This window comes from Papilio xuthus, unplaced genomic scaffold (assembly GCF_000836235.2).
Source record: "Papilio xuthus unplaced genomic scaffold, Pxut_1.1 DF827756.1, whole genome shotgun sequence".
Lineage (NCBI taxonomy): Eukaryota > Metazoa > Arthropoda > Insecta > Lepidoptera > Papilionidae > Papilio > Papilio xuthus.
This window is the reverse complement of record NW_013530893.1, coordinates 1,933,975-1,949,608: the sequence shown is the minus strand read 5'-3', so window position 1 is coordinate 1,949,608 and position 15,634 is coordinate 1,933,975. Positions and strand designations below refer to the sequence as shown.

The window sequence follows — 15,634 nt, the reverse complement described above, 5'->3', positions numbered from 1 at the left end:
TGCATGGAACCAAAATTTTTGGCCGTCAAAAATGTCATAACTGTGGGTTTCAATTGACCTATTTTGAAGGTACTTTTAATAGAAAGTAATTTAAGCACGCGACAATAACATAGACAATTTTTATAAATTGCATGCAGTCAGTCCAGAGCAAAAGCAATTTTTTAAATAAATATAAATTGTGGACTGAATGACATTTGTAGATTTTTTAATAATACTATATGATATGTTTCGTTCCGCGGATGACTATTAAAATATGTTATCCTTGAACTTCAAACACTAAATCTTTGCTCCATTCTAATAACTTAATACATTATTTGGTGGGAGAATCATTGACGTACTAACGCGGTATGATGACCACTACTAGTAAATAACTGGGGGCTGCTACGAAACAGTCGTACAAAAACATGTCATCCCGCTCATTCTCCTTGAAATAACTGAGATAACAATATGTTTTTATTCGTATATTTTTGCAGTGAGAATTCACGGTACTAGTGAAAGGGCTAGCCGAGTCTGTTGCAATGTTGAATATTTCTTGTTGCGTACAGAAGTGTCGCTCGTTAAAAATTGCGTGCTGGCTGGTTTAGTGTAAAATAAAAAAAAATATTAACATTTTGATTGATATTTTATTTATGTGTAAAAAGGTTTTATATGTGATTCAAAAATGTTGTTTTCTCAGAAATTTTTCTTTTCCGCCGAACCGGGAGTTTTACGACAATATGCAGTTGTGATTTTCGGTATGTTTACATTATAATATATCAGAATAAAATATGACAAATTGTATATTTAATTTATGTTTTTTCTTTAATTGAGTCTGTTCGTCATATTCACTTGGTAATTCTTTCCGAGCGACGTTTCCAAATTAAAAAACAAATTTATTTTTTTAAAGTCATCTTTAACATTGTCTTCTCTAATAACCTAAAAATTAAGCACTTAAATATTTTAAAAGATGCAAAGTTCAGAAAGAAGGAAATAAATGAAAGTTTGTATTTACAATTTACGACCAAGACGCTTATCAGGATTTGGACATGTTTCCTTCTATGTTTCTTATACGGAAATCAATCACATCTATAAGGCAGTCATTCGTTATTCCTCAAATGTAAAATATAACTTCCGAAGTAACACTTTCCGGGTATATCTTACTAATATTATAAATGCGAATGTTTAGATGGATGGATATTTGTTTGAAGCTATCTCCAGAACGGCTGAACGGATCGAAATGAAATTTGGCATACATAGTCTGGAAGAACACATAGACTAATAATTTTGTTTTTTTTTTAATTCCGCGAGGACGTAGTCGTGGGTGACAGCTATTTATACATTATCAGGCCGTTTAGGGAGGATGCACGCGAATATACGTAATGCCATTAAAAGGAATTTCGAATATAAAATAAAAATCTACGTAAACTGAAAACCAAAAGAAATAAAATAAAATCAATTTCGGTTATTCAAAGCACAATAGTATGTGGCCTGGAAGAGGAAATAATGGATTTACAACTTCAATAATTAGCGTCAAAAGTGACAATAAGTTTAATTTACTAGCCTTTTACTTATACACGCTTACTTTTATTTTATTCCAATGGCCAGTAAGAATTTTAATCAAACGGTGAAATGTACGATGTAAAATAATAAGTTTCCCTCTGCATTTTTAGTATTCTGCTAAATATAATTACTTACGAAGTTATTGACACGTCGGATATGACGTCTGATAGAGATGTATGGAGGAGTAGTACATACTGTAACGACCCTCGATAGGGATAAAGGCAGGTTGATGATGATGACGAAGTTATTGATACGACTTTGAAACCTTAGACCACCACTAAAATTAAGTCCTTATATTTTGGTAATCAAATGTTTTCATAATAAATATTTTCCTAGTTTTCCTTGACATCAAAATAAAATATTTTAATAATTTTTTCACATAGATTATAATACGATTGTAATAAAGAAAAACGTGATATTAATTACAGTTATATAATATACAATAACAATTGTATAGACTTCAAGCAAGAATGATACACGAGCGCTTTAATTTTCATTTATTACATAACTAGTTGTCTTCCGTGACTTTGTCCGCGCGATAAAAAAAAACTTTGTAGCCTATCTGTTATTCCAAACTATGTTCTACATCTGCGTTAAATTTCATCGAGATCTATTGAACCGATTTAGAAATACCTTCTAATAAACATTTATCCCTACATCCAAACATTCGCACATATAATATTAGAAAGATAGTAAGACTGGCTGTCGCCAGCGACTTCGTTCAGTGAACCATGTGTTCTTCTATATAATGTTCTACGTCTGTTTCAAATTTCAATGAGATTCCTGGAGGTGTTCTGTAGATTCTTTTTAACAAACATCCATCCATCTGTACATTCTTTTGCATTTGTAATATTACATAATAGGTATGGGTCAATTACTTTGACTACAATGTAACCGCTGTTATGTAACACAGGATGTGCCTAACATCGAACACGTGCATTGTTAAAGGAATTTATAACACGATAGTAGTAAAAAAAATCTATACAGTTGATAGATATGGAATGTCTGTATGTAATATCTTACTAATATTATAGATGCGAATATTTAGATGGATGGATGTACGTTTGAAGATACGTACATGGACGTACGTCTATGTACGACGTACGTTCAAACGTATACGTACGGTACGATCTCCGCAACGGCTGCATGCATCTCGCTGAAATGGTATAGATGTAGAACATAGTCTGTAAGAACGCAGAGGCTCATCATTATGTTTTTAAAGCGGACGGAGTCGCAGGCGACAGCTAGTCAAATTATAATTTTTAAACTACACGCTCACGATGTTTTAAAGAAGTAGCTAATATAAAATTAAAATGAAAAACAAATCTTTAATTTTTGTCTGTCTGTCTCTCCGCATGTTCCGGGTAATCTCGGAAATGATGGACTAATTTTGACGGGACTTTTACTTTCGTGTAAAGTAGTAGTTTATGTGTGCAGGAGTAACAGTTTTTTTTTGTTTTTAATTCACCGCTGACGAAGTCGCAGCAAACAGCTAGTTTTAAATTAGTCATTAACGAAGGAATACTTTAACTACATTCTCAAATTTAATTATTCTCAGAAAATTCCATTTTAAATACAAAACAGTCATAAAAATTATTCATCTATTTTAAAATACGTAAATATTCTAATAATAGCCATGTTATGGAAATAATTTGCTAAGTAAATGAGATATTAAGACAATTTTCCCACACTAAAGCTGACTAATTTATATTAATCTTCGTTTAACTATATTAAATAAATTAAATAATTGTAAAACACGCTTAGAAATATATGAGAACTCACAGAAGAACCGGTTTAGACTTTTGATATTATGTTAAAATAAATAAAAAAAAAGATATTATTATTTTGATTTAATTTTATTTTTAACACTAATTTTTTTTTGTTGTCTCTTATTATTCAAATGTGTTTCTATTTTCTACAAACGTTGTTTTGTTGGATTAACATAATTAAATCCTGTGTTTCATCGTGTATATTAATTAAAAACTAGTTATAGACTAGTTTTGCCTATCTTCATACTGGGTTGCAGTTTTCATTTCCGGTTTTGTTTCCAGTTTTATCTATAAATAAATATCTCAAAGAAACTAAAACGTAATTTAGTGCAACGCCCTATTACTTTTGCACTACAAATCATTTTATATTTGTAGTGCAATATTTTATAAATAAAAAAAACATCGAAAAAATTGTTCGTCTGTTTTAAATTTCTTTGACTTTTAATTGAGTAATAAATTACTTTGTAATCACAAATAGTAAACAGTTTCTACTACTAATCAGGTACATAGTTTAAAATCAACATAAGATAAGAACAACAGTTAGTTTATAATTTATCTTTGCAGTAAATTTAAGCGTGCTGACAACTGGCATGAGTGTCGCATGGCCTTCGCCAATGTTGGTCAAACTCACCAATGCCACGGAGACACCTTTATACCGAACAATTACAGAGGAAGAGGGATCATGGATCGTATCTATAGGATTTTTATGCACCATGTTCAGTGAGTATTTCATCATATCTCTGGCCTTATCCTACACTACATGGGTCAACGAATAAGGTTTATATACCTAATGAAAACTTTTTTTTTTAAATTCAGAAAAAAAACAACTGGCACTTATTGTGAAATGTCTAATGTTTTTTTTTAAATACAAAAAAATATCTGGCTTTACATCTTTATGTTTTGTTTCAACTTCAACAAATATTTTGAATATGCAGGTACTTAGATTTTGAAATTCTTTATTTGCCTTAACATCTTACATCAAGATTATTCTAAAGTAGTATCATCATCAGGTCACTATACGTCCCCACTGAGGTGCTCGGAGCCTAAACTAAGTTAGGGGTGACAAGGTCATTGTAAATGCTGGCCCAGTGCGTGTTAACTTCACAAATATCTTTGAATTTCTTTGCAGATATTTGCTGGTTGCATCACGAGATTTTCCTTAACCCTTAAATGGACAATGTTGTTTTTAAACAACATACTAAACATCACAGATAAAATTATCTTTATTTTATTTTTTTGTTAATTTTGACAACTAGTTCTTATTTCTGAACGAATTTTGTACTTCATGTCTAGATTTTTTTACTCATTTTTCCTAGACAGTAATAGATGTCTATTACACAAATATATTTTTTTAAAACGTAAAAAAAAAATCGTCCATTTAAGGGTTAAGCGTTATACCATTAAATATTTCATATTATATAAATAATGTTTTGCGTCCCGGAGGCCTAATTTAGTCCTCTTTCCCTTCCCACCCTTTTCTTATAAGGAAAGGATGGGAAGTGGAAGTGGACTTTCCGGATGAGAGGATGCACGGTAAGGGAAAATATTTTATTTCTGTGCATCCTCTCCTCCGTCGATTAAAGGTAGGCAACGCATATGCAATTACGTATGTCTATGGGCAACGGTCACTTCGCTACTTCAGCGATTTCAGGTGGCCGCTCACTCGTTTGCCACCTTATGATATAAAAAAAAGTACTAACTTATTTTTTTTACTTTCAGCGAATATCCCTTTAGGCATGTTAATAGACAGTATCGGAAGAAAGTATTGCGCGATATTAGCTTGTATTCCAAAGATCATTGTCAGTATTATATACATATTTGTTTCTGATGTGTGGATGTTAATTCTGGGTCGAGCAATCATCGGTGCAACTGATTCTTTTGTATTCACTGTTGTGCCTATTTACTCTTCAGAAATTGCCAGTGTAAGTTTTAAAGTTATTTTGATATTAGCTGTCGCCCGCGACTCTGTCCGCGCGAATAAAAAACATAGTCTGTGTGATCTTCCAGACTGTGTTCTATATGTATGCCAAATTTCATTGCGATCCGTTCAGCCGTTGTGGAGATACATTCAAAGAAACATCTATCCATCTAAACATTCACATTTATAATATTAGTAAGATTAGTAAGAAATAAGATAAAAACAAAATATTTTAAGTCGAAAAACGAGGGACCCCCATTGTTATGTGACTACTTATAAATAACAGCATCTATTCCTATTGTTGTACTCAAAATTGTTTACTTAATTAGCTCTTAGGCGCAAAATTTTCACACTAAACCTTAAATAAGCACAACCTTTGCTATTAAGCCTGTCATGCTTCAGTTTAAACTGCAAAGTTTTAACTGGACGTGTGTAGCGGGCTTTAAACTTCTTGGTGGCAGTTACAATGATTACGATTGCTGCAAGCCATTGCTGTAAGAATGTTCACATTTTGATAACTATGTCATTTTCTTTTTACAGAAAGAAATGCGAGGTTCTCTCGGCACTTTTCTACAGATATTCTCATCCTTGGGAATTGTGATAACATTGTCCGTGGGACCATACACATCGTATACTACATTTAATATTGTATTTGCTATTATTAATATAATTGTTAGTATACCGCTGCTGTTTATGCCTGACAGTCCGTTCTTTTTGTATTCAAAAGGTAAGGTTTATTAAGGAATATGTTTCATATTATACTTTACAAGGTCTTTGAAACGAGTTAGTGTATTCTTTCTTTCCACAAACAGTTTCATCCGTTTTATTCTATTTGAAAAAGCAAGGATAACAATATTTTACTAAGGTGTCAAAGCTATGGAAATTCTCGGTTAGAAAATATAGATTCAGGTGGATCATTGCTAATTGTTAGGGAACGATAGCTTTTGTTTTTTCCGACTTAAATGTGGCTGTTTGAAGATCCTGACAGTTCCATTTCTATTTTTAGTTTGAATCGTCAATGCTACCAACCGCAACCGTCAGCGCCAAAATGGCGGAAATCAAATAGAAATAAATAGCTTTATAGCCTATCCATGTATAGATCAGTGAGGTGAAGAAATATATTGATAGTCTTCTATTTTTAATTCGCTTCCAGGTAAAACAAATGAAGCTTATAACGTATTAAAAGTTCTTCGCGGTAACGACCAACTGGCAAAAGAGGAGATAGCAAGTTACGCGTTATCGACGGAAAATAAAGTTGACAAAATTTCATTATTAAAGAATAAAGTTGTCCTAAAATGTCTGGCTGTAGCTATGATTTTATGTGCTGGATCACAGCTAGTTGGGTTCAACGCTGTATCACTTTATTTGCAAACTATTCTTGTATCAACAAGGACGAAGGTTAAGCCAGAAATGGCTTCCGTTGTAATTGGTGTAATACAAGTCTTTGCGAGCTTCTGTACCACTGTTATGATGGATAGGTTCAAAAGGAAACAGATATTAATATCTTCGTTGATAGGAATGCTTATTGGTTTGGTAAGTATAGATATATTAAACTTATATTTAAACTCTATCAAGTGTTTTTTATATTATAAGAGGCAAACTGGTAAGCGGCCACATGAATTGGAGGAAAAGGCGTAACGACCGCTGCCCATAGACATCCGTATAGGATTCGTTGTGTTATATTTGGCTTGTTTACGTACCGACACGTGCTGCCGGTCCAAAGGTCTGACATCGACTGACGCCCTCTCTCTACGGCATGTACTTGTGAATACAATTGCCGATTAATCAACGGTGCAAGGGACATACAGAAAGAGTACAAATATTTACCCTTTCTCTGCGTCACCTTCTAGGTAAAATTCCCTTTCCTCATAAGAAAAGGGTGAGAAGGGAAAGGCTAGTGTAATTATTCTCCGAATGTAATTTATTGGTTAAAGCCTCGGACTAACATGCTACCGAACATCGGTCGTGGGTTCGATTGCCGACATTGAACTGTTGTGTTAAATCATATAACAAGCCTAGCGCTTAGTTGGATTGGTTAAAATATTTTTTTTTTCAGGTTGGATTGGGTGCGTTCTTTAAATTGAGAGAGGATACTGAAGTTCAAGGATTCTTGAATTACTTGCCTTTAATATCACTTATCCTTGTTGTATATTGTTATAGCGCAGGTAAATATCAAGACAAATCGAATTTGTAGATTTATTTGCGGTTAAAGGTTACTATGCTAGATTAGAACACATAGAAATTGTATGACATTCAATTAATTTAAATCTTTTTCAGGAATGGGGTCACTAATTTGGCTTCTAGTTGCGGAATTATTCGATGGTCCGGCGAGAGCTTTTGGCGTGTCTATAAGTTTGATAATCAACACATTGTCTGTCTTTATAACGACTAAGTATTTCTCGACGCTTACCATTGTGTTAGGTCCAGCGATTACTTACTGGTTGTTCAGTGGTTGCTGTTTGATTACTTGTATATTTATATATTACTGCGTACCTGAAACGAAAGGGAAAACATTTAGAGAAATACAGGAGTACTTTGAAGGGGATAAAATTAAAAAAGATTTAGAAAATGGAGACGATTTAACACCCGCAGTGCCAAACCATAAGTGACCGTATAAAAAACTCATTTTTTTTTGTTGAGATGTGTTTAAATATAAAAATGTGCATGTCTGTATAAGATATATACATGGCACCTAAGGTGTTCAGGAAGACATAAGAAGATATTTAAAGAAATCTTGTGTCTTGTTTCGTGTTGGAGATGTCTGTAGTAATGGTTACCAAATTAAAAGTTACAAAAGACTTTTATATCAAGATTATTATTTGTGTTTAATTTTATGTTTAAAAGTAGCTTTATGTTAGATCTTTAAAATATTTTAATCATGTATAAAGAGAAATATTAAATATTATAAGCCGTATTACCTGCTTTTTCTTTATCAATAACTACATAAGAATATTTAGTATTACAGTACGTACATATTTAAACCAAATACAATGATTCTGTTTCTTCTTGCTTTATATATATAAAAATCAATTGCTGTTCGTTAGTGTTACTAAAACTCGAGAACGGCTGGACGGATTTATCTTATCTTGGTCTTGAAATGTTCATGGAGGTCTAGAGAAGGTTTAGAAGTAGATAAAAAATCGAATAATTGACGAGAAAACCGTAAAAACAGCCCTTTTCTTTTTCCCCATATAAACAGCTGAATTGATCTCGCTGAAACTTATCATAGATGTAGAACATCGAAGAATACATAGGTTACTTATTAAGTTTTTTTTAATTTCGCGCGGAAGGAGTCGCGGGTGACAGCTAATACATAAGTATGCGAGAAAAATTTTCTTTTCAACAATTTAAATTACTACAATGAGCAATACTTTTTAAATACATCTTAGATACATAATTTTGTATATTTACTTACATAAATTCGTGATGGAATCGTTAAAAATGTTGCAAATAATGTAGGTACTCTGGTATCTGTCAAGGAAAAAATTTACAGTAAACCGGAACGCACACTCATCAGACGAAACGCGGAATTACTTCCACTTCACGCCTGTCTTTTGTGTGGTCGTGGTATTTCACCGGGTAAGCCGGACCAATTCTTGCGAAGATATTAAAACGGGCTCTACCACTGTTAAATGAATGTAGAAGAATGTAGTTGTGTCTTTCAATAAACCTTTTTCAATTAAGTTATTCCTTTATTTTATTAGCGGTCACCCGCGACTCCGTCCGCGCGGTATTAAAAAAAACATATTTAGTAGCCTATATGTTCCTTCAGGCTATGTTCTATATGTATGCCAAATTTCATTAAGTCCCGTTTAGCCGTTCTAGATATACCTTCAAACATCCATCCATCTAAACATTCGCATTTATAATATTAGTAAGATTTTATTTTTCAATAATTCTATAGCTTTCTAACAAAATATAGAGGAGGCCTTTGTCTTAGGACAAGCTGTAGATTAAGGATAGCAGTCGCCGGTTCAAAACTTAACAAAATTATTTGTTGGAGTTTGTAATCTGCTGAGATGTGCACTGGCTGGTTTTAGTTTATGATAAGAAAAGTGTACATCTGTCATACGTCAAATATTTTTCATTGTCTTTCATAAATAAATTTTCCCAAGTAAACTTGTGTTATTCATCAGGTTATGGGCCCAGCCCAGCACAAAACCTAGTAAATATAAAACGTTTTTATAATTATGGCTCAGTCGGTGCGAATAGAGTTACTGGACAAAGATAATTATGAAACGTTGAAAATACAAGTACAAACATTGTTAACGAAAACGGAAGGTTGGCAATACGTTAGTGGAAGAAATGTAAGACCTTGTTCCACACCAGGAAATGAAAAATTGACAGATGAATGGTTAGCTGCAGACGAAAAGGCGAAGGCAGATCTGATTTTATCAATTAGTCCGAGTGAGTTAAAGCACGTAAGAAGGTGCGTGACTGCACGGGATGTGTGGTTGAAACTAGAGTCTATATATGCATCAAAGGGACCTGCACGTAAAGCAATTTTATTAAAGCAGTTAACTTTACACCGTATGCAAGAAGGCGAGGATGTGCGTGAACATATTTCAAATTTTGTGGACGCTGTAGACAAACTGAACGATATTGGAATCGAAATACATAAGGATTTGTTGTCAATATTATTGCTATATAGTTTACCAGCGAGTTACAACAACTTTAGATGCGCAATGGAATCCCGTGATGATTTACCTACGGTGTAAATATTAAAAATAAAAATTTTGGAAGAGGATAGCTCGAGGCGACAGAATAATAATAATATTGAAATACAATGAGCTATGTACGCGAATAAAAATAAGTATTACAAGACCAAAGAGTATATAAAATAAGAGACGGGACTCTTGACTAATTAGAAACACAAACGGAGAATAAAAATTGTCATTTTCAATGCTAGCAATATTATGAACAAGTCTACGTTGCTACCAACCTAAAAAATCAATCTGTCAGTTTCCTTTTTGACGTTTGAAATTATTATTCGAGGGAAAACAATTTTGGAAAAATAAAACAATTTCGTTAATTGCAACTTTAATCTTCTGACTAAAGCGAACATATTTTAAGAACGCAACATAATGATCACTGCTTTCGTAATAATACCATTATTGTTTAGTTCACCAACAAAATACCCCAACTTTGATAATGCTTATTTGTTCCAGTTTGTTTATTTGATAGGTCATATTTTCTGATAGAACTGGAGTAGTAGCGTCACTCTCGTCGGGAGAAATAGAATAACACTGGAAAGAGATTAGCTCCTATCTGTTGGTAAAACATTTAGAAAATTGCTAACAAGACAATATGCATTGAAGCAAAACAAATCGTCATCATCAAGCTCACTATACGCAGACACTATACTTTACTGAGGAGCTCTGAGCCTACCCTCAAGAATGCGACTAGGTTTTATTCAACAACGCAGAGCCAGTGAGGGTTGGTTGACTTCACACATATCTTTGAATTTCTATGCAGTTGTATGCAATTTGTAATTACAGTAAGAATGTCGGATGGATGTTATCAAGAAATTCGAAGAACGCATTACTATATAGCGGAGATCATACCTGGATATGTAAAATATGATCCGGTCAAGCGCCAACTGCACTGCAGACTCTCCAAATAGTCCCCTAATCCAAACTTTTCCTATCAAAACATTGCAAATGTACAAGTCATGTTAAATATTATGTAATGTAAAAATAGAATACAATATTTAAGTTTTACTTCTCAAATGAATTCATAAAATTATCATGAACCTAAAGATTCCACATATTAACTCTTTTGTTATTACTATTCTCCATAGATGTGTAACCTATAGACTTCTTAACTAGGAAAAATAATGAGCTTAGGAGGCATCATTCATATTAACATCAAACTAATATAAAACACTAAATCTACAGGTTACACACCTATATATCAATATTGACATTAATATAATTACTAGCATTTCCTGCACCATGGTGACTCTTTTTTAGATTTGTGGTTTAACTACTCCATATAAAAAGTTATTTTTCAAAATTTAATTTAGAATTACAATATTTCAAACAATCAAACTTTGTAGCACAGATGTTGCAGCGACATGCAGTCAGTAATTCTGAAGCAGATTCCTTCATTTAATAATTCTGTAGAACTTGAAGAGGTGCAATCATTCATCTGCAACAGTATGAAATGGTAATTAATTGATTAAAGTCTACAACATAATCAATTTAATTATTGCTTTTCACCTAATTACATACCTTATTAAAAAAAACTGGTTTTCTTTGATTATATAGATTTCTCCCCATTTACTTACAAAACTTCTTTGAAATTCAATTCTCTACAATGATGGAACTCACAAACCATGTAAAAATGATGATTAGTTTTCTACAGGTACAGATTTTTTGGAACTTTTATTGTCTGCCCATTTTTGTGAAATGTCTATGATAGAATCAAAAATCAAATTAGTTTGAAAAACTTGTCATGACATGACCAATTTAGTTTGATCTACAATATTTGAAACAATAACAGAGAGATATTCTACACACGACCTAAATAATGTTTAAGTTAATTTTTATTATTGAATCTTTTTCATGTTTGGAGCAAACCATTTTATACTAAATATCAAGCCAATTTAAAAGGTTAAAATTGTTCAAATAATTGCTGGAAATATGTGCTTTGGGAATTACTTAATATTTACCACTTACCATGTAGAATTTGGCATATGTCTTGTTCTTACTTTTATGTTATTTTCATCAATTTTTGTTGTAAATTTACTTTTCAGCAAATCAGCAAAAGGTCGTAATTTCTAGTTTGACATTTAGTTCTTTTAAATATGAATAGAATGTAAAATTTTATTCTATTCAAATTCTATTTCTGTGAATCCATAGGTTATGTTTTGTACTGCTTTTTAATTGTTTCACACCTAAAAACAGAAAGTATTAAAAATTGATAAGTTGTTCATACAATGTTCAATACAAAGCTTATTCTTATAATTTAATAAGTTACAGAAACTTCAGAGGTTGGATGTAACTGCTGGTAACTTAGTTTATTTAGAAAAATAAACTATTACAGATATCTTTATTTTTATAAGATCACATATTGTTGATGTTATTCATAATTTTATTATAAACAAACCTAAAGATGTGTACTTTTTAATAATAAATTTCGGTCAATTTGTGATTGGAAAGTACACTCCCATTTTAAAGTCCAACCCAAACACAACAATAAACAAAGTCTTTTAATATTTGAATAATAATTTTATTTGGTACAACTTTACAACAGCGAATCAAACCAAGTCTTCGTAAAATCAATTTTAAACTTTAGGAAATGATCATCATGAGTATTATTGCTGAAGATGAATATATTGCTATGAAGATTTTTTTCGGGGTCTTAATTTATTTCATTGAGATAATAAAATTGTTTCATATGTTTTCAGTTTTGTAACAGGTATGCTGACACTCACAAATTTTATAAAATCACATGTTATAATAGAAAATATTTTCGCTTTTTCGATGTTTTTTTATGGTATTAAAAATGTTCCAAACCTAACCTTTCCACTTTGCTTTTGGTGTTTTATTACATGTTATAAACCTAGCTTTACTTATCCTGCGCTTTTCTATTGTTCCAAACTTAACTTACCCTATGTAGTTTTCTTCGTTTTTTTTTTCAACTTAAGTTACGACTCCAAAAAAAACTTCCAAAACAGTGTAAGAATATTCCCTATCGTTTAAGATATATGTAATGGAAATTTGGCTTCATTCTGTTTTATGAAGCATTACCTTTTATGTTATTAAGAACTTCTATACAATTTAATTTCATTGACTTTTCCTAAGTAATTACTAATATAAAAACATTTAGCAACATTTTAACGTAAATATGGAATAAGATTTATTTACGTACATAAAATATAAAGTGTAGTCATTGATACTTTATTTGATATGTAGTGATATAGAATAATAGTCAAACAACAAAATATAGTACTATTGTACTAAAAAACACAATGTAATTACCACATGGTTCTTGGAAATCTTCTCAGAAGAAAACATCAGCTTTTTGCTCAGCATTATGCTTCGCGATACTTTGTACGTTCCCAATTTAAGAAGTAATTTAAATTCAGTTGCCAAAATAACTGACAATGATCATAATGTTCTTTTTAAACGTGGCGTTGCTTATGTCACTGCTAAAAAGGGCATTGTCAAAATGACAGCCGATCATGTGGGTAACTTATACAGAGTGAGAGAAGTAAAGAATAGAATAAACGACGCATTAGTTGCTATGAATGTGGATATACGTTTGTGGCATGAGCGTATGGGTCATTTGAATGCACGAGATCTTGTGAAATTACTGAATACTTACGGATTCGAAGTTAAGACAGAGGATATGAATGTATTATATGACTGTGAAATATGTACGAAGGGAAAAATGACTACACTTCCGTTCTTGAAGACGAGAGGCCCATGTAACACCAAATTAATGATTGTCCATTCGGACGTGGTTGGACCAATGAGAACCGAATCTCTAGGTGGAGCAAAATACTTTGTGATAAAAAACAAAAGACATTCGTGATCACTCCAATTATTAGATGACTTAGCACGGTCTACTTCTTCACACCATGTCTCTATGTCATATACACTCGGATCAAAATTAGAAATATAATAAGACTCGTTAGATCTCACCGGTATATTTATGGATCGTATCGCATCGATGATGCGATCGGCGGCGCTGGCCTGGCGTAGCGCTCGCGGGACGCTCCAGTGAGGACGGAGTCGTTGAAGCCATCCGCCTTGCGCGCCCTTGAAGCGACCTAGCAGTCATAGCTTCGCTTAACTGCGACGGCGGCGGCATCGACACGGCAGGCTCAAAGGCAGGAACGGGCTCGGTGCTGATGAATGTCACAGGCACCGCGGACCTGGCCACTTCCACTGTGGCGCGGCCACTTTGCTCCTTCCGATGAGATGAAGACACTATCTGTTGTTCCTCTAATGACACCAATCTATTTAAAATTTGTTGCATTGTTTCGGTTAAAATATTGCTAGAAGGGCTACGTCGTCTGTAGCGCGAATCATGTTGGCTAGAATGCGATCTGCGATTTCGCGACCGACTTCTATTCTGCCGCCTCTTATTAGGCATGTTTTCTTTTTTTTTAGCAAGTATTTAAAATTAGACGTAATTCGAAGCAACGTATTCAAGTTACGGTAAATAATTGATCAGCAGGGTAAGCACGGCAAAATATTAAAGTTGAGCCATTTAAAAAATTTCACAACAAACTAACAAATTCAACTTCTATTTGTTATTTTAAAACGGAGAATAAAATAATTGGAACGTACTCACCAAAGTTGACATTATAAAACTTGATCACACTGTCACATCACGTCTTACTTACGTATATTATACCAAACACCGAAAACAAAGTGCTAATTTGTCCTTTTAAACAAGGGTAGTTACAATTACCAAAAATATATTTCTGATCGTATGACTAGCCAATTAAAGAAATAACAATGGAAACACATCGTATCAGGATGTACAAACAAGGACGTGGGAGTTTCTCTATCCCACTTATGATCTTAGGGATCAGAAGCAGGGAAAATTAAAAAAAACTATCTCTTATACACTACTACAGTACTTTTTGAATTAATAAGAAAACTAACAGAATTGAATAAATGTAATTAACACTAAAATGATTTAAAAATACAACACTAACTTAATCAACTATCAGAGTTAAAATGATTAATTATTTTGGCTAGTCAAACGGGCAGAGCTTCCGCTAGCTTCAGTGTTCGGTGGCGAGTGTGGCCCGAAAATGAGGGTGCGGTCTCTTATATTGACATCACCCTACCATTATTTTTAAGTTCCACCCTCAGCTAACAATATATTTAAAGTAGGAAGTTATTAAGTAGCCATTGTCAACTGAATTACTGTTTAACGCATTGTGTGCAATTTTTAATGTTTATTGATATTGTAAAAGCTTCTAATAACTTTTAATTTGATCTTACTTTATAAGTTACGTTTTTCCTAGACTAAATAACATTATTATCGTAATTTAAGTAACGACCAATCAGCGCAGAGCCAGGTGGGCTTGAGAGGGGTCGAGGCACCATCTTTATATAAGGCGTTTTGACAGTTGTTACGAATATAGTCGTGAAGTGAAGACGGATCGAGTTGGGTCATCGTGTTTTGTGCTTGCACTTTACCCTAAATGACGCCCACGAAGTCTTCAACCACTACAGATGTCGTTGAGAAAAGTGTTTCTCCGACATTAGAAGTGGGATCGGTGCCGGCACAAATTGAAGATCTACGGACACCACCAGAAGACTGATGGCGCGCATTGTTTGAGGAGCAGCAAACCGGCATGCGGCTGCTCGAGGAGGCGCTGACCGACGACGACGACGACGACGACGACGACCGACGACGACGACCGACGACGACGACCGAC

At 33.3% G+C, this 15,634-nt stretch overlaps 1 protein-coding gene and 1 long non-coding RNA gene across 7 annotated transcripts; one reads left to right on the top strand and one right to left on the bottom strand.

Moving 5' to 3' along the window:
• The first annotated feature begins 400 nt into the window (after positions 1-400).
• On the top strand, positions 401-8,116 carry LOC106116303 (facilitated trehalose transporter Tret1-like). Its single transcript, XM_013310080.1, has 7 exons — positions 401-734; positions 3,873-4,028; positions 5,028-5,230; positions 5,767-5,953; positions 6,380-6,759; positions 7,283-7,391; positions 7,504-8,116. Exons 1-7 carry the CDS (start codon positions 662-664, stop codon positions 7,833-7,835), a joined length of 1,440 nt encoding a protein of 479 aa, XP_013165534.1. The 5' UTR covers positions 401-661; the 3' UTR covers positions 7,836-8,116.
• A 2,227-nt stretch (positions 8,117-10,343) lies between these two features.
• LOC106116310 (uncharacterized) lies at positions 10,344-14,431 on the bottom strand. Of its 6 annotated transcripts, none has more exons than XR_001227805.1 (4): positions 13,878-14,431; positions 11,939-12,124; positions 11,165-11,376; positions 10,344-10,869 (listed from the first exon to the last, which is right to left on the bottom strand). It is a non-coding gene; the product is annotated as an uncharacterized LOC106116310 (long non-coding RNA). The 6 variants fall into 6 exon arrangements; XR_001227802.1 differs by lacking the exon at positions 13,878-14,431 and adding an exon at positions 13,212-13,736; XR_001227804.1 differs by lacking the exons at positions 11,939-12,124; positions 13,878-14,431 and adding exons at positions 11,460-11,640; positions 11,907-11,921.
• Positions 14,432-15,634: the final 1,203 nt, after the last annotated feature.

Excerpts from the sequence above, each read along its gene's own strand:
- LOC106116303 (XM_013310080.1), top strand. The coding sequence starts at position 662 with ATGTTGTTTTCTCAGAAATTTTTCTTTTCCGCCGAACCGGGAGTTTTA. Across the intron at positions 4,029-5,027 it reads ATTTTTATGCACCATGTTCA|CGAATATCCCTTTAGGCATG; the intron begins GTGAGTATTTCA and ends TTTTACTTTCAG. Across the intron at positions 5,231-5,766 it reads ACTCTTCAGAAATTGCCAGT|AAAGAAATGCGAGGTTCTCT; the intron begins GTAAGTTTTAAA and ends TTCTTTTTACAG.